Source organism: Ciconia boyciana, chromosome 4 (assembly GCF_034638445.1).
Source record: "Ciconia boyciana chromosome 4, ASM3463844v1, whole genome shotgun sequence".
Lineage (NCBI taxonomy): Eukaryota > Metazoa > Chordata > Aves > Ciconiiformes > Ciconiidae > Ciconia > Ciconia boyciana.
The window spans coordinates 53,617,622-53,637,406 of NC_132937.1; the positions used below are offsets into that span (position 1 = coordinate 53,617,622).

Here is a 19,785-nt window from a genome sequence, read left to right on the forward strand (position 1 = left end):
AGCCTGTAGCGTTGCATGGGGTTGCTGTAGCCCAAGTGCAGGACCCAGCACTTGGCCTTGTTGAACCTCATACAATTGGCCTCAGCCCATCGATCCAGCCTGTCCAGGTCCCTCTGCAGAGCCTTGCTACCCTCAAGCACATCAACACTCCCACCCAACTTGGTGTTGTCTGCAAACTGAGGGTGCACTCGATCCCCTCATCCAGATCATTGATAGAGATATTAAACAGAACTGGCCCCGATACTGAGCCCTGGGGAACACCACTTGTGACTGGCCACCAACTGGAGTAAACTCCATTCACCACCACTCTTTGGGCCCGGCCATCCAGCCAGTTCTTTACCCAGTGAAGGGAATGTCTGTCCAAGCCATGAGCAGCCAGTTTCTCCAGGAAGATGCCATGGGAAATGGTGTCAAAGGCTTTACTAAAGTCCAGGTAAACAACATCCACAGCCTTTCCCTCATCCACTGAGCAGGTCAAATGTTTAAAACCCCATCACTTCTGCTGCTTTGCTTGATCTTGTATCAATAAAGTGAATGGGAATTTTTCTGCTGATCTCTGTGGTGAAAGGTCAGCTCTGGAAGCTACAGCATGTTTGCTAAGAAGCAAATTTTGCTACCTTTCTGCTAAGAAAGTTTCTACTTTGCAAACATTCCAACTCCAAGACATGGTGGAAACTGGGATCCTAGCTAATTAATCCACCCTTCTACTGATGTGGTGTAGGGAAGAATGTATATATGCTGAAATCTGATCACAGGTGATTACATGACTTGGTATAGGTCACTCTTGGTCAATGAGATACCACACTGGAAAAAAGTTGTAAAGCTAGTGGCATAACAGAGACCCACCCACATATGAGCAGAAGTGGTGTCTGAAGCTGTCTGTAGGGGTGCAGTATTGGTTGTAATACAGGGTTTCGTTGTTTGCTGGCTTTCTAGAAGGCTGTGAGGATAAATGAGTTTAAAATATTTTTTGAACTACGTGAATGTGAGGCACCATTGTAAGTAGGTAACAGTGAAAAATCTGTGCTCCTCAGAGGCTCAATAACCTACAGGTGGTACTGTGACGAATGCCAGGAGCTTCTGCCTGTCACTGAATGTTTTGTGCAGGCTAGTCTAGGAACTTCTCTAGACTGGAAGGTGCATTAAGACAGCTTAAGACTAGCAAAGCATATTTATACGTTTCAAGCCAACCACCTCTGTGTATAATTTCTGCTTGTATGTTGCCTTTGGAAACAAATTCCAACACAGTATTTTAAAGCAAGAAACAACTGTAAAAGATTTAGGATTTCTTGAGAATTACTTTTTACCTCAGACTTAGTACACTGCCAAGCAGCTTTCAAGGCAGAGTAAGGCAATGAAGTATTTAGTGGCATTTCTATCTCTGTGTTTCTTTTACAACCAACTACAGGTCTGAAGGCTGTGAAAGAATACAGAGCCCAACGTATTCTTCCCCCCACCCCCCCTCCTATAGTGTAAGGTGATTTTCTTTAAAAACATTTTCCATTAGGTTATTTCAAATGCAAGAGAAATCCTAAGCATTTAAAACTTTGTTTTACATGTCCCTTACATCTCATTCTATAAAGTACATGGATACCTTTTGATGAAATGTGGTACCTCTGGGATAGAATCTGGCACAAAACAGATCAGCACCTGGCAACACGATATAAATGTTTTTAAGAAAACAGAGGAAAGAAGGGGAGATGGGTTTTTCACTGAAAGGGGCAGCATAGAGCATCTGTTAGGATTACTTGTGTCATAAAATGGAAGCTGATTTATGTATGTTACACCAACTGAAGATCATATCTCCTTTATAATCTGCTTTCGTTGCTCTTTTTGCATCCCCTCTCTCCTCCTCCCAGGTAGTACTCTTTTGTAGGTAGCAGGCTGTAACCTCCATGTGTTATACAGAAGCTGGAAAGTCCCTGTGCATGTGGCAAGGATTGTATAACATGCCTTATGTCAGTTACATACCGCAAAATAGATTCAGTCCAGAGCAAACAGGTGTCAAGTGAGAAGGCCATGGATGTGCAGGCAGGCAGGGTCCGTGGGAGTGGGCCACAAGGGCTGCCTTTGCTAGCCTGTCAAAGACAGACGTGGTCTCTCTAAATGGGATGAGACAGGTTTAAACTATTGCTATGTAACTGTGCTTGACATGAATATGCAGCTGTCTTTCTAAAAAGGCACTCTTAGAATGGCCCTTCATCTGCATTAACCTGCTGAAAGAATCAGGCGGGGTTTTAGTACCAAGTAGTATATTCCCAGGCATACATTTCTGCACTCTAAGCTGTGAATATTACTCCCTTTATGTAGCTATGGTTTTATTTTGTAGTGCACTATCTAAAAGGTGAGTGCCCTTTTTTCAGATGGGACATGCCTGTGGTGCAATTTAGGAAGGATGAAATGTCAGCATTGATAAAGTCTTCCCTTTATTTTTTATGGAGGCTTCAGTATTTTTCAGACTTGGTTTATCTCTGAAAGTAATATACCCACATGTGTCTGTGCACACTGGAATCTACATTGCCTGTTTCGTTTTCTGCATGGGCTAATGCAGTGTGAAAATACTTTCATTATGGATAGTGGACTTGCAGAGGACGTCCAGACATTGAGGGCAGGGGGGGAGGTAACAATGGATTAACTCTTAGAGGGCAATTCAGAAAAGAATCTGTTGTCACTTTTCATATTTTTGTATTAAGCAAGAAATGTAAGCAGTTCCACTTTTGCATCTCCCTAATCTGTTTTTAAAATGCAAGGGCTGTAAATGAGCCTGCACAATCAGTTCATGAAGACTTCATAATATTTTTAGGAAGAGTTAATGGAATCTAATATCTTTATAAAACTGAACTTATTCATTGCAATAGTTTATTCTCATATATTGTTAACATTACTGAGGAGGTAACCTGGCAAAAAGCATCAGCTAAATTTACACTTTAAGAGGAACATTTCTCTTTTCTGTGAAACTTCAGGTATATATGTAAATTGATCCACAATGCCTCAGAGCTTCAGCTGCTGTAAAAGACTGAAAGACTGACTGTAAAAGACTAAAAGACTGTAAATACCTTGAGATATTAAAAGGTATAAATATTTACAATTATTGAGCTGGCCACAGGTCCTTTTACCAAGCCCAACATTCTTTTTTGTTATATTTTCATCTGTATTCCATCATTCAAACAAATTGTGAGGTAACATTAGCAAAAAAATGCCTATTTCATTGTTATCTCTCAAAAATCTCAGTATCCCTCCTGGTAATAAGACACTGCTTTGTAAATTAGGTAAAAACCTAGCTAAAGGTTTTCATTTCCCTTTGCACAGGAGCCTTCTTAGAGCATCAATATCTTGAATACCAGCTAGAACCATGGACACATATTACTACTGCATCTAAAGCAGAGTTAGTTGTGTTGATCCATGTTGTATTATGATCAGTCCTGACAGTGGTCATGAGCCAGTTAGTGAAATCATTGCTATACTATAATTTGTTTCCAGGGGGGGCTTTATGGTAATTTTTCTCATTTCTTCACTACCTCTTAGAATTTCCAAGTAAGTATCAGAGAGCAGTGGGCTCAGTTCTGCTTTTGCTTACTGCACGTACGTCTGTGTAACTGCCTGGACTTCAGGGGTGCTGCTGGTGAATTGCAGTAGTGTTTAGCTCAGAGCCGAGTCTTGGGTCACTTGTTTCTTCATGCAGGTTTTGTCTTCTTACATTTTAAAATGTCCTTTGTCGCTGGTAGCTGATACACATAGTGGTGAAAGGAGGAAAATTATCATCTTCAAATTTAATACTAATCCCCTACAGCTGTGGCTATGCATTCATTTTGGTAGGGAGGGGCTGCTCTTCCTCCCTGCCAGGAACTGACAGAATCCCCTTCCTGACCTTGCTGCATCTGCAGAGGCAAAGCTGCATCTGCTTCTGGCTATTGCGCTGCGCATCGTGCTTATACACAATACAGCATCAGGCTAAGTGGTGCCGTCCATCCTTTTTTTCGTATATCTGGATATGTTTCATCCAGTCCTAGCTCATCCAGTACCCTTTCTCTTCTTTTTCGTTTGCGTGCATCTCAGAAGCACAAAAAGGCACACCACCATTTCAATCAATCAAGGGCATCACCCCAGGAGTACCCAGAGCTTGTCTGAGCATTACTGTTGTCCTGTAGAGCTCTCCGGCCCCTGATAACAGGCCAGCGCTTTGGCACATATTGCTCTTACACAGTGAGTGTGAGATACAGGACATGAATTTAAGGAAAGGGCATTCAGCTTAATTTATGTAGTGCTCATGTAAAAAAGTTAAAGCTTAAAGCAGAGCTGAGCAATTTCTAAATGTGCTGCTATCAAGCTTAAAGTGGCAGATGGTTTTGGGTTGCTCTGCATGTAGTTAATAAATTATCAACACTGCCAACAGCATAAGAAAGTATACAAATAGTTTGGACTGGCACTTTGTTGTGCTGTACAGGCTGCAACCTTTTAGACATTGTGGCAATAGGAACACCAGAAATAAAATGTACATCAGTACCAGCAACAGCTTATAGACATGCTTTCCCTCACAAACTCCCTTCAAAGTCTTGTCTTTGGCAGATAACAATTTATTCACTGACAGATTTCAGTGAATGCACTCTCAAATGTAGAAGGGACAAGTTCACAATAGCGCAGTTTGTACAGCTGTTAAATCGATGAATCATATTTAAGCCATGTTTTGTTCTCTTGGCCTCTAGCAGCTTCTGAATGTTTCCGGCATTCTCACATTTCCAGATGTTAAGGACTAGGCTGACTTTCACCCAGCAGAAGTCATGTAGACTGGTGTACATTACATAGAGTTACAAAATATGCCTTAAATGGGATTTAATTGCTGTAAATTTCTCATGCTGTTATTTTGCCCTTTTTTTGGCCTGAGTATTTATTTCTGCTAAACTTTTAATTCATTCCTGTATTGAGAGAAAGAAATTACAACACCCCCAAAGCTTTAATACTCTGTAAAAATGAGTAGTTGGTTTGCTTAACAAAGCCATGTGTAGTAGAATCTGCTTTACCAATCAACAATACTACGTTGCGTCACTGCTTACATAATGCTGATCAGATATTTGGACTCCATGTTCCGTGGAGATCTTAGCAAGCTGTAGACTGTGCCCTAGCACTCTTCACCTGCTATGCCTGCATGTGAAATACTGCAGTGTTTTTCAAAGTTGATGTTTAGTGCATGTGAGTTAGCTGGATCAGTAGCCAAGACTAAACGTTATTCTTCATGAGGAGTGAACGTTAACTCTGCCTCCCAGCTGGCAGCTTAAACCAATGCTGCAGGAAACAGTTTTGTGCTGAAATGGAGTAGGTGAGCTCAAGCAGTCCGGTGACATGGTTTAAGAAACCACGGGACAGTTTAAGCCACCTGTCACCTGTACCCAGATTGGGTCTGCTGTGCGGTGAGGTATGCATGTGCCAAGTGAAGCAGTGGGAAGGAAGAGATCATTGTTTCTTCGAACTTAGAAGCTATGTGGATGGAGCAAGCATGTGTTAATGTATGTAGTTAAGATGGATCATGATGTGTAAGCGTTCTGTACCTGGGCTCCAGATTAGGATGCTCATGGATGAACACATGCTCTGTGTTCTCTTTCCCTCTTTTTCGCTCTGTGTACTGCCATACACCTTTGTATATGGTTTTAAGATCCACAGCTCACCTGCATGAAAGTGCACCAGAAAGTGCACCAGCACCAGCAAAATTTAAAGCCGCAATTCTGTCTACCCAGAGGAAGCATCTTCCCCTTAAAGCTTCATAAAAATTGCTTTGAAGGCATGAGAGAAGTATGAAGGTTTGAATGAATGTTAATTTCATGGTTTACACTCTCCTTCTAAAACACAAAAACTTTATTTATTTATGGTAACAGAGCGTGATAGGTCAGGAGCTAGCAACTGATAGACTTCCAGATAAGAAAGCTGCTGCTGTATACCTCTCTAGGCAAGAAATCTGAGAACCCCCCAAACTATTAGTGTTCTTGTATTAGTTTTGCCCCTGCCTCAGAGTTTCCTTATCACCACCCAGCTGAGTGAGCCACTTACATTGAAGAAACACTCAAGCAGCTACAAAATTTTTTGGCACTCTGGGAAACAGGGCAACAGATGTCCTCTTTCTCTGTGGCAGTGCAGTGCAGGGCAAGGCTCCCACTACTGCTGTGTGGAGAACTCATAAGGCTTGTGGGTCTGAATCCCTTTGCACAGAAGTAAAAAACTTGTAAGCATTTTATTGCCTAAAGGTGCACTAAAGGGAATGGGTCATGGTACTGTTGTCATCCGAAGCAGAAATACCATGTGGGAATAGATTCTCTGCTGCTTTTCTGTACTGCAAAAAAAAGCAGAGATTGGCACATCTTCTAGCTAATACAGCCACCTTTTAAATGCCAATTTCTTCTCTGTTTCTCATACCAGTGACCTGCTGGGGACAGAGAGTGTTAAAAAAGCACACAGTGTTCTGACTGTCCTCAGCTCTCTGGCAGCTTTTGAGCTTTTGCCAGCTTCTCTTTGCCAGCTCCTGAGGCCACTCTAAACTGCAAAGGTGCTGGGGTTGTGACCAGCTTTCTGGCTGAACTTAAACTTTGCAGAGAACCGACCCCCTAAAGCATGTGTTTGGTAAACATGCAAAACTTCAGCAGTAAGTTTAAATGTGTGAAATGGATTCTCTTGGTTATCGTGGATGCACTGCAGTGTCTCAGCTGTCAGCACACCTCTGTCACTGGAATGCATAATATTGATTTAAATTTTTGTCTGCCCTAGGGTAGTATTCACCTCATCTGTCGTGGTGGGTGCCTCTATGCAGGGACTCTCCATACAACGCAGGGCACTACTACACCGACACTTCCTCAGCAGTCCTTCCCCTGTTCTCACCCTGCTTTATTTCACTTACCAGTGGACAGCCTCCAATGTAATGCAGTGGCATTGCAGCAGAGGCTCTGCAGTAACTCCGGTCAGTGCAGAAGCTTGCGGCATACTTTCATATTGTGCGCTAGTGCTGAATGTGAATGACTCCCCCGTGATGCTGGAGTTGCAGGAATTCTGCAGTGTGGTGCTTGCTAGCAGTCAGAAAGCAAAATGCTAGATCAGATCGGTCAAAGAAAGGATTGATCCAGACACCCTCTTCCCTCCCCTTTGACAGCTTTAGCTGAAAATGAAAGAAAAGGCAAATGAGGGATTGATTCTAAATGAGGAGAGTAAGAACACAGGAGAGGTTCACAATGCATATTTCTTACACTGCAACAATGATGGAGGTTGGGATCCTGATCTCTTTTTATCCTTCTTGGGGAGAAACAGTTCCACTGAGCCATTTTGCTTTTGCTCCAGACTATCACTGGTGTTACTGGAGACCCTATCCCATGGAGAATTTCCTTCATAACTTGACAATTTAGCAATGGCTTGTCTTTAGCATTGCCAGTTCCTGTGTCTTATGTATGTCACATCTATAGCCAATTTCCCTGGCTTTCTGACCTGCCTTCAGACTGTTAATGGAGCTCTTAACAGGCCTATGGGGCCCTACTACTAGCAGCTGTGAGGACTAGCAAGGCCAAGCTATTGTATATATATAAAAGGTACGTAGAAGAAGCTTTGTGAGAGATGAACACAAGCCTTTTAGAGTCCAGTCATAGCCTTCCGTTTTCTTCTTGAGTTTCCAAAATTCAGTTCACTTTCTGCTCTTTGAATAGTGCACTTTATTGTTGACATTCTGCATCCAACAGCAGAGTCAAGGGAACTTTTAAGGGAGGCTAAACCTACCCAGCCTGTGGCTGGTATGCTGTTGTGGTGGAACAGGCTGGCGAACAAAGATTTCTAGCAGGGAGAAAGTTACTTCACTGCTGTCAGGGGAGGGAGTATATTATTTCCTGATTAAATATATCTGCTGAGTGACAGAAGGGAAAAGATAATCTCAGGCTTGTCTGGCAGATGCTTACCTTAACTACATCATGAACATTTCTGTTAGATATGCTCCTGATGGCAAGCAGTAGCAGGTGCAAATTAATGCTCACAATTTTCCCATGTAGTAGGCAAGTGTATTTATTCATTTTGCCAAGGAGAAAGCAAAGCTTCAGTGGCATAATCAAAGTCTCAGTGCAAACAGGAGATAAACAGTGAAGTTCCCTGGAGATTCTTGGATCTCTCATTTTTTCCCTTTTGCCTTTCACACTTATCTCCATGACCCCTTACAGCTTCTGTGGTAGCAGTGGAGTCACTGTGCTCCTCAGGTCTGCAAGGGAAGGATCTTCTGATGATGAGCTCCAGCTGGTATTGTGAACTTCTCTTGCAGCCATCCCAGCTGACGAAGAGAAATTTACTAATGAAATGTAAATGGGCATTACTGTATCTTAAATGCATGTTAAGTTGGAATCCTGTTTTTGTTTTACTACTAAAGTGGCTTGTTCTACATTCTCATGCCATGTCCTATTGACAGCCCTATTTTGCACAAGGTGTTTACAAATTAAAAGAAAAATAGAATAAAATTCAAAAAATTTTAAATGCGAGGGAGAGGATTATAAGCTTTCCTGTCTTATGAAATCTTTCGTGTTTAATGAAAGTGTGGGTTTTGCTAAGTTTCTCTAACAAATGAGTGCAACGTAAGTATAAGGCTAATCAGACACTTCTGGCTTCTAGTGAGATTTATCACATCTGTTGAGTTTCCTGAAGCTTTCCGAGACTAATGATATTGGATCATTTGACTTGTAAAGCAGGACTTCCCTCATCTAGGTGGCTGTTCTGGAAAAGCTTGCGCAAGATCACTCTACCTCAGTTGAAATCAGATGTTAATTTCCTTTCCGCTACAGGATAAGGTGCTGTGAACCAACACTGGTATTTTCTACAGCCTCTTAATGTTTCTGAAGATAAGCTATCTCCAGACTAATCCAGAAAAGGTCCTTATTTTCTTTTATATTCTGATGTCAATTGGAGAAGGAGGAAAAGTCTAAAATACAGCTAATTTACGTATGCTCTGGAGGTGGGGTTTTTTTCTTTTAGTCCCTATTCTAGTTTATCTGAAATCACCAGAAAATCTCCTCTCTTGCTTACTGTTATTGCTGAGAGTGTGATTTGCCACAGGGAAGTATGCTTTATCATCTGCAGAGAACCAGGGCCATGACCATAAATTTGAATTGCAGATGTCATGTTTTCTATGGTAACAAATTCTGATACCATAAATGCCAAACTCTGCAGGATCAAACACACAGAAAAATTAGCCTGCACGTGGCAGTTGTGTCTTACTCTAGCATGTGAAGTGACAGAATTAAAAAAAAAAGATCTTGATTAGAGACTGTGCTTTTTATAAATGTTCTTTTTCAAATGTTTTCTCCTTCTGAAAAGCCTACAGTGTTGGCAAACCTTCACCATGGGTACACAGACTTCTTCCCATTAAAATGTGTATTTCTCACTACTTTCTTTTGCCAGTCAGCTATGTTTTCCTTGTGTTTGCAAAGCTAACAAAGCATCACAGCATTTTAGAGCCTGTTTGAAAATCTTTAACAAACTTGAAGATACTTCTATCACTGTGCTTCCAGAACACGAACCCTTACAGTGACAGGCAAAAGTCAAAAAGGCAAAAACTGCATGGAAGAACTATAGAAACCTGTGGAACAGATACTAAGCAATCAGGAATGAGAAATCAACAGGGTGACTTGCATTTAACAACCATGAACTACAGAGAGCATTATTTTTCTCCATCATGAATTTGTAAGCTCCATTTACTACTGTTTCCTGTAGCTTTCATATGAATAAAATTTTTGTTCCTACCACCCTGTCCACTGTGTGGCAATTTGATAGGACTGTAGTGTCAACGGCCTTCCTTTTAGGGATAGAGAAGTTATGCTGTGGAAACCGAACTATGTGGTAGATAAGAAACATTGTGGAAGGACAATCTCCAGAATATCCGCATGGCAAAAGCAGTCTAGGATGGCGGTAATGATAAAAGGTATGAAGAAGTAGATCAGAGTTTGCTGTGTGCTTTGAGTAAAAATGTTGCTGTGCTCCGTATTTGGAGCTATGAATGCATGCCATAAAGGGACTGTTACTTTTTCAGTCTTACTGTTGTGTGGCTGCTTTGCAAACATGTCATTCAATTTGCATCATAGGCAAAGGCAGTGTATTGTGGTGGTAATCTATTCAAAGCTGCTTTTCTACTCCTGTATAGAAGCAAAACTGCCTTCTATACATGCTGCCAAACTAGCATTTCATGAAATTAATAGAGCTGCAGACTCAGGTAACTACTATTGTAGTTTAATGCTGATCTTACTGCATTTTCAAGTTTGGGTAGTGACGTATCATACTGTGCAAGGCTTTCTGGTAGCAGTTGTTTGAACTGTGAATTGTTCAGAAGGCACTCTAGTATGATGCAGTGTCATAGTACTGAAGAACATAATTCTTATGGAATAGCTATCTAATGCACATTTGATTCACATTAATATCACATTAACTACTCACTTAATATCTTGTGAGTAGTGAGAGATGGCAGCGTCAGATTCATATCATCATTAGTTAGAGGACTGCTGTATGGGATATTGTACAAGTGATCATCAGTGTATTCTATAAAAGACAACTGGAATTTTCAGCATATTCATAGTGACTGCACAAGCATTTTTTTTTTCCTGTGCGACATGTTGCATCATGACACAGTAATACAAAAAAAAAAAGGTTAATTGCACAACTCTATGAAAAATGGAACAAATGGTTCCGTAACTAAGACCTAATAAGTTTTGTTGTTTCACGTTCATCTACCAAACCACACTCCTATCACTACGGCTTATATTCCAGATCCTGTCAGCATTTACCAAAACCCTGCCTTTTTAATATTATATGCCAGGAAAAAAAAACAAGTTTATTTTTTTCCCTAAGTGTAGGATTCATACCACTTTGGTTGTCCCTATTGAAACCATTCTGACCAGCAGATGTTAAGTTAATATTCTGCCTGAGTGGAAATGGGATCTTTGTAAAATTGGAATGTGCTCTAAAGGCACATAGCACTTGTTTTCAGTCATATAAAATATGGAGATCCCGACTCTAAAACATTACATTGTTAGGTGTAGAAAAGGTCTGTATATTTTTGATGAACAACAATGCTTTAATGACATTTTTTCCCCCATCCAGAAAATGTTTGTATGTTGAATCTGTTATTTTTCATGAAAATATATTGATATTTTATGATAATTTTATTGTAAAGGCTTTTTGCAGGCAAGATGGAATAGGTAATCAACATTAGAAAGAGAAGGCACAATCACAAAATAATTAAGTAATGTTGGCTGTGGTGTCAGGTTAGGTCTTGATTCTTCCATATGACTGGACTAGGAGGAGATGTAGTATGCTGAAGCTGCTAGCTGGTGATGTTTCTGACTGCTTCTGAATCTTTAGCACGAGAGCAGTTCCTCAGCTGACGTAAGCTGACATAGCTTCATGACCTATGGTAATCAAATCTGACAGTCTTAGAGAATGGTGGAGTGGTAGCCATAATGAAATGCTTTAACAGTTGATTTGGAGGATGGATATAAATGGGCTGAAGCATATCTCTAAGTTTAGTCAATACAGTGATGACATAGATGTGGGCTCTTTTGCAAATGCTTAGGCTGCCTTTCTCAGGCCCACTGCTCCCACCTGACCACTTTAGATTATGGCCTTGCAAAGGGGGCTTAATATCCTCTTCTGAGTAGATTTCCCTCTTTTGCCCTAAGGGGCAAGAACTTTTGAGGGTTTAATTTTTTTTTTTTTTTTTCTTAAATTTGAATCCTTAATTTGAGTTCTCATCTCTGACTGCTGAGTGGCTGTGGCCTTCAAGGAAAAAAAACAGTATTTAAATTTTCAAGTGGGATTTTGGTTCAGCTGCTCTTTTCCTGTGGTCTGTCAGTGCTTTTGCAAACCAGATTTTTATCTGCATAATGGAGGTGAAGGTAATTCCTTGAGGTCCTATGATGTAACTACCCTGAAAGAAGAGTCACCCAGCTCCAGAAGGGCTGAAGACTTCACAGCTCATCTCTCTCCTTTGACTTACCTCTGTTGTCTGTAACAGTACTTGACCCAGAACTTTACAAATTAATTTTCTGCTTGGTGCATAGTTTTGTTAGTCACTTTAAATGAGTGACTCATGATGGTGATTGTGAGGCTAATATTGACCACACAAACTCATCTGCATTCAGATTAATGACAAGAGAGTGTCTGCCTGGATTTGCACATCTCTTCTGTATAGGAAAGAAGGGCTAAGTAAAGTTCTTTGCTTTTTTCAGGATGTTTCATATTATTGATGTCTCATTAATGCACCATTTTGGGTACTAATTTGCAAGGAGCTGACAGAAAACAAACAGAGCTGATAGCCATTTTCTATTGCACAGATAATTACAGCCTGCATTAGTAAGTGCTTGGCCATGCTGCACTTGCAGCTTTGTTGGAGTGAACTGGAGTGAATTTGAAATTAATCAAATGTCTGGATTTTATTAATGGCATGTGAGTGATTGACTGTGGGTCCTCCTCCTCTTTATACTAAAAGAAAGCTATAGAAGAGTTAACACAGTGGTTGAAATAAAGAGGAAAAAAGTGCAGTTTTTCTTTCATTTCTCCTTGTTTATTGCAGGAGTCACTTCACTGAAATCAGTAGTTACACTTAATTAAAACAGTCTAAAGATGATTCAGAGGCACCTAGGAAAGTTTGTAAAATTAAATGGTGTTCAGTACAAAGAACTAAAAATGGATAGAAAACAGAAAGTCTTACGTCTGATGAATTTCTTATGACAAATACGAGCCCAGTGAAAGATTAGTACATTCACTGGATCATATGCACCTGACTTAGTTGTGGAATTACACCACTAAAACACTTTATGACTGACAATGCATGCAATTGCTAAAATCCATTTTGAATGGTGCTGCATAGCAGTTACCATTCAAACCTGTTACTGCCACTTCTGACAGTAGAGGGAAACTCAGTTCAATGTGTTCACTGAATCAGGGAAATGAAACGGTAGCACAAAATAATTTTCCAATTAGTTTTCAAACTGAGTGTTTTATAAAGAAACGGAGTATTTGCTAAAGACATGACACCAAAGTTCCCTTTCATTCTTTCTAATAACCTGTCAACTGGATATTTTATATGTAACTCATGTGAATCTCAAGCTCTTGCATGGTGTGAATGTAGGGGGTTTTGTATCTATCTATCTACCACTTTTATGTATAAACTTCATTTTTAATGGTGAAGGTCTCGTTGTGGCTTGAGTCAGTATGTTTCTGAGAGTTCTCAGGTGTGGGTGCCTGTTGCCTTCTGGGTTGCTGGAGTCAGGCCTTGGGAGCTTCTTGCTCTGTGCTTAGGCATGATTATTACCCTTGGTGTGTTGCATTAATACACACTGGACAAAGCAGCAGGGGCCATTTTTTGGCTCTGATGAGAAATTTTTTAATGCTTTGATTCCTTCCCCAGTTCATTCCATCAAGTCACCTCCTTTTTCATCAGCACATACAACCATGGATATTTCTGTCTACTGAATACGGATTTGTCATTGTTGATTAATTGCTTGATAAGTTACAAGATACAGACATTCATCCAACAGAGAAATAGAGGTGTGATCTTGCAAAGACATGATAGTATGTACTTCTGACACCAGCAGAAATTTGGGTCTCTGAGACTTAAGCAGTAATACATTATTTTCTGATTGTTTAAGTTAAAGTGTGTTTGAAATAAGTTTTTCAGAAAGAATAATATGTCTGAATGTTGTACCAACTTACAGAAAAAAAAAACATTTCCCCAGGAAAACACAGTGGCTAGATTTTTCAGTTATTGCTGAATCTGTTTGTTGTTCTTTTTTTAACTGCAGAAAGTGAGTGAAAAAGTAGGAGGTGCAGAAGGAACCAAGCTGGATGATGACTTCAAAGAAATGGAAAGGGTAAGTCTAAATACAGATGCGTATATTCATTATTACCATTCATTTTTCCTTTCTAGGACAGGAATTTCAAAGCTTTTGTCCCTGAATCAGTGGAGTAATTTTGAAAGACTTACCTTTTATTCAGCAGGACTGAACTTTCCGTTTCTTATTTCTTTTTGTTTTCTAACCAAGGCATACATATTATATGGCCCTCTTTACAATACCAATATTTCATTCAGAGATTGAAGCTGATGTCAGCTACAAATTAGTTTCAGTTAAACCATTGTAGAGGATCTCTGAAAAGAATCATAGAAGAGCAGGTCAGAAGGCACCTCAAGGATCATCTGGTCCAACCTTTCTTGGCAAAAGCACAGTCTAGACAAGATGGGCAGCACCCTGTCCAGCTGAATCTTAAAAGTGTCCAATGTTGGGGAATCCACCACTTCCCTGGGGAGATTATTCCAACGGCTGATTGTTCTCATTGTGAAAAATATTCCTCTTGTGTCCAATCAGGATGTCCCCAGGATTAACTTGTACCTGTTACCCCTTGTCTTTTCCATGTGACTCCTTGTAAAAAGAGAGTCTCCATCTTCTTTTTAGCCACCCTTTAAATACTGGAACATGGCGATAAGGTCTCCCCTAAGCCTTCTTTTCTCAAGGCTGAACAAACCCAGTTCTCTCAGCCTTTCCTCATACGGCAGGCTTCCCAGTCCTTTGATCATCTTTGTGGCCCTTCTCTGGACTCTCTCCAGCCTGTCCACATCTTTTTTGCATAGCAGGGACCAAAACTGAACATGGTATTCCAGGTGTGGCCTGGCAAGCACTGAGGAGAATGGGATAATGACTTCTTTATCTCTGCCGGTGACGCCCTTGTTGATGCAACTCAGCATCCTGTTGGCTTTCTTTGCCGCAGCAGCACACGGTTCACTCATGTTGAGCTTGCTGTCCATGAGGACCCCCAGGTCCCTTTCCACAGAGCTGCTCGCCAGCCAGGTGGATCCCAGGCTGTGCTGCCCTCCGGGACTGTGTTTTCCCAGGTGCAAGACCTCACACTTGTCCTTGTTGATCTTCATAAGGTTCTTGTTAGCCCACTCGTCCAGCCTATCCAGGTCTTCCTGCAGCATGGCTCTCCCTTCCAAAGCATCCACTTCCCCACTCAGTTTGGTATCATCAGCAAACGTCATCAGGGTACACTTGATCCCATCATCCAGATCACTTATGAAGATATTAAACAGTGTTGGGCCCAATATTGGTCCCTGGGGGACCCCACCTGTGACAGGTTGCCAGTTTGAAAAGGAGCTATTTACCTTTACCTCAAAGGAGCTGTATTGACAAGCACAATTTGCCCTTGGTGAACCCATGCTGGCTTTTCCCAGTCACGTGCTTCATGTGGCTTGTGATAGCCCCCAGGAGGATTTGTTCCGTAACTTTCCCTGGGACTGAAGTAAGACTGATGGGCCTATAATTTCCTGGATCCTCCTTTAAGCCCTTCTTGTAGATGGAGGTGGCATCAGCCTTCTTCCAGTCTTCTGGGACGTCCCCTGATCTCCACAACTTCTCAAAGATTATGGAGAGTGGCCTCGCAATGATGTCAGCCAGCTCTCTTAACACCCTTGGGTGCATAACGCCAGGGCCCATCGATTTGTAGGGGTCAAGCTCCTGTAATAGTTCATACCAACTCTGCCTTCACTGATGGCGGGTCCATGTTTGCACCAACCTGGATTTTTGCTCCCAAGGCCTGGGAGCCAACAGCGCTGGTAAAGACAGAGGTGAAGGAAGTGTTGAGAACCTCTGCCTTTTCAGTGCTGTTGGTGACTAATTCATCTCTCCTGTTTGACAGCGGGCCAATATTTTCCTTCTGTTTCTGCTTGTTGTTTACAGACCTGAAGAATCCTTTCTTGTAGTTTGTGACATCTCTGGCAAATTTCAATTCGAGCTGAGCTTTTGCTTTCCTAACTGCGTCTCTGCATGCCATGGCAATGCCCTTGTAGTTCTCAACAGGTATTTGTCTGCTTTTCCATCTCTGGTACCATCTTTTGGTTTTCGGCAGACTCAGAAGCTCGCAGTTAAGCCAAAGGGGTCTCTTGCTCTGCTTGCTTCCCTTTCCTTTAAAGGGAATGAACTATTTTTGTGCTTCCAGGAGAGCGTTCTTGAAAAATTCCCGGCACTTGCTAGCTCCTTTATCCTCCATGGAAGCTTCCCACGGAATCCCTCCCAACTGAGCTCTGAGCGAGCTGAAGTTTGCTCTTCTAAAAGCTAAAACCTTTGTCTTAGTACTAACCTTCAGCATGCTCAGCAGGATTCCAAACTCCACAATATTGTGATCACTGCAGCCAAGGCTATCACTAACCAAGATATTACACCAGAGAACATCCATCTACAAGATGGTCATTTCAATGGCAAAGGGTGCCTGTAATTCACAGCTCCTTGAGCATCAGTCAAGAGGAGCAAGAGCTGTCTGCTGAAGGGGGTTGGGAGTGCACTGGAATATTCATAGGTTCAGAGATCCTGTTAGGCAGCCTCCACTGGCAAAGTGCCTTGGGTAGATGGGGCTAACCCCCAACAGACTGCTTGGTGAGGCTGGCAGTGGTAGCACTGAGTGTTTCTGTGGAGGCGGGAGGGGGGAGAAAGCCACAGCTCTGTGTGGCGGTGATAATATTTCACTTGGAAGGATCAGTAGGGGAAGGTTTTTTTCTGGCTTCGACTTTGAAAGGTACTATCAAATCTTGTAACACAAGCTACTGCTAGGTGATTTGTAGGGTACGTATCTGATATATAACTCTGATCAACAGAAACAGAAGCTGTTTATCTGTACGTTGGTATAGTGAGATGGGGAAAATACCTTGGATGGAAAATAAAGGAGAAGGGCATATCCTTTGTACTTCTTACAGTGAAAGTACTGCAGAGTTGGTTTCCCCCCTTCCACCCAGCTTCCCTTTGAATATGCCACAAGTATAGGCACTGGCGTCAAAACTGGAAGATGTTAACAAAGATTCAGAAAACTGATGTGCGGTTTAGAGTGGAAAATAAGACATTACAACAGCCAGGGGTGAGTCCCACATAGTGCTCGGCTGCGGCATGGGTTGGCAGCCCAGGAGATAAGAGCACTGAGAATTGAGAAGAGAATGGAGTAAACTCATCTGTTGCCTCCATGCTCCCCGCCTGGCCCCATGTCCCTTGCCAGCTTTTCTGCAGACAGTGGACATGCTCCTTCTGCCTATCCCCAGCCTTCTGTTCCCTCACCCCCACTCTCCTCTGCAGCCTTCTAGCCATTTCTGGGCTCCCTACCAGGCAGTTCAGCTAGTTACCCAGGGCTGGCAGACCTCTTCTGCTTGTTTATGTAAAGCATAGAGCAAGACCTGGCAGATGGCAGGGGCAACAGGAAACAGGAAAGAGGTCAGTCACAGCATGCTGCAACCAACCTATCTCAGGTGTTCTTTTTTAAAATAGGAACTTGCCATTATGGTAAAGTTCACTCTGTGGGACACAAGCTACCCTGCAGAGAAATGCAATGTGTCTTCATAAATGCAGAGTACAGAACAGGTTATGGGGATCCCCAAATCTGCCAAAGCAGCATTTTTTTCTTTGAGGCCTGATTCTGAGAGGGAGAGTAGTTGCATACTTTGCTGTATGCAGCTTAGGAAGCTGATGCGGAGTACTTTCTAAGAAAGCAAGAATTCCTATTGCAGTGGAAGAAAGGCGTGCTATTTAGTTCTAAGTATTTTAAATTCCTAATATAAAATAATGCTTCATGGGGTCAGCCAGGGGAAATAAATGGTCAGTGCGTCCACGCTGATACGTTTCTTGAAATTGGAAACTGAGTGATACCCAGTCTTCCTTACCCCAATTTTCCCAGACCTCACTCTGAAAGAGGTAGACAGCCCATTTTATCATTCATGGTTGGTTTTGACTGACATCTGCTTTCCCCTCATTTTGCCAGTTATTAGGGGATCAAAGATGGCTAATTCTTCAAACAGTTTTCAGTGACCGTTCTATCAAAAAGTTTTCCCTATAGTGGAGGCCTGCCAGGGTGATGTAAAGTATCAGCACAGTACAATGAGTCATATCAAATTCCTAACACATCCTGAGGTACTCTGTACTAGTGGCCTCACTTGAGAATGGATCTGCTATAAACTGCAATGGTGGACTCACGCTTTGGTAGTTTTCCAGGTATTATCACCATTCTGATATCAGGGCTGTTCTCAGGGACACAAAAATAAAATTATAAGAAGAGTTTATAAGAATTTATAAGAACAAAAAGAAGAGGAAAAACACCTTCCTTTTGTCTAACAACTTTTTTTCATGTTTCTTTTTGTTTAACTCTCTGTCCTTTAGAAAGTGGATGTGACCAGCAGGGCAGTTATGGAAATAATGGCAAAGACGATAGAGTATCTTCAGCCCAATCCAGGTAATGTAATTTCACAGTCTCACACTACTTGCAGCACTTTTTAAAAATACTCTTTCTCACCAATATATAGTCTAACAGATCTCATCCTCCCTGGTGCAGTTAAGATGAACACAAAATTGGTGAATTTACTGTGAAGTAAAAGACAGAGATGAGCACAGGCTTCTGTGTTAGGCTGTCAGGGGAAATGGAGACTGGCTTTGGGAGGCTTGTTTTCCTTTTGTGTGTTATTGCTTTAGGTAAGGGGGTAGAACCCCCTTGATGCCTAGAATGCCTAGAACCAGGTGTATTTACTTGCAGGCATCTGAATGTCAGCACTGTGAGCATGGGGGCCTCCCTGGGAGCTGGAGATGGCTGTGGACTCCCCTGGGCAACAGGGCAGGGCCTGGCAGCCAGAGCCCATCCCACTGCCCCAGCCAGGAGCAGGGCAGCCAGGGGGCACTGGGGCAGTTCCAGCCCTGGGCGTCAGGCACCTCCCTGGGCATGGGGATGGGCCGAGGCCAGGCAGTCAGCCCATGGGTGGGCACCAGGATCAGGCACGGAGAGGCTGTCTGCATGAGACATCTCTTTCTTCCACAGTCCCAGTCATTCACTATGTGTGAGGGAAAAGGACCAGGCAGTCCTTGCAGACCATGGGAAGAAAGACAAAGTTCTGAAGCAACTTCCTCCAGGGCACAGGAAGAGACGTAACAACACCTTTCACCTGGCCCTCTAGCAATTTCCCATCCTCATTAGAGTTACTACAAAAGGGAGGGTGCAAAAGAGCTGTTGATGCCAAACTGGAGAAGAAGGCAGATAAATGGACGTAATCAGAGATGACTAAATTGAACCTTCAAAATATAAATAAATGATTGGTTTCCATGGGGAGATGAAAGAAAGGTTTTGTGATTGGGCTGATGGAGAGATGCGTGCTCCTCTCTTGCCAAAGGATCCTCACAAGGAGGGATGATCTGGAGCTGTTATAATCAAGTAAACCATTAAATTCCAGAACCTGAAAATTTCCATAGTGACCTAGGAACATAAGGGTTTTGATACTAGCATAAGTCAATGCCAGTTTCACTGATAGGGTCAATGGAGTTATGCGAAATTAGCGTGAAGGTAAAATGAGACCTTCTACTTACCATAAGTATCTTAGAGTTTCATGGAAATACAGACCAAATTTACTCATTCACTGTGAGGAATTTGTTTCCTAATAGCTGGAAACAAATTTGAACCAGTGTGAAATATTTTAACCCCAGTGTGCTAGGATGAAGGAATGTTGCTGGTGTAGCTTAATTGGTGATATTTTTATGTTAGACCACAGAGGAAGGGAGGATAATGTGATGATGCTGCCAGTGGATTGAAAAAAGGAATAATAATATTTAGAAGTTCAAGAATGGCTAGAGAGAAAATAATGATGACTAGAACAGTTTCTGTGTCAACAGATGAAATACTGTTTATGACTTGAGTCCACAGCTTCATTGCTCATCGTCAACAAGCACTCTGCAGGAAAAGCAATGGGATTGACAAACATTATGGGGCTAGTGATAAAATTGT

The 19,785-nt window shown here is 41.9% G+C and overlaps 1 protein-coding gene across 1 annotated transcript in view; it reads left to right on the forward strand.

The window, feature by feature from the left end:
- SH3GL2 (SH3 domain containing GRB2 like 2, endophilin A1) overlaps nt 1–19,785 on the forward strand; it is a 99,927-nt gene that overhangs the window by 64,003 nt on the left and 16,139 nt on the right. Inside the window, exons 2-3 of the mRNA XM_072860395.1 lie at nt 13,797–13,865; nt 18,180–18,252. Coding sequence (XP_072716496.1) covers nt 13,797–13,865; nt 18,180–18,252 — 142 coding nt within the window. The remainder of the gene's footprint in view (nt 1–13,796; nt 13,866–18,179; nt 18,253–19,785) is intronic.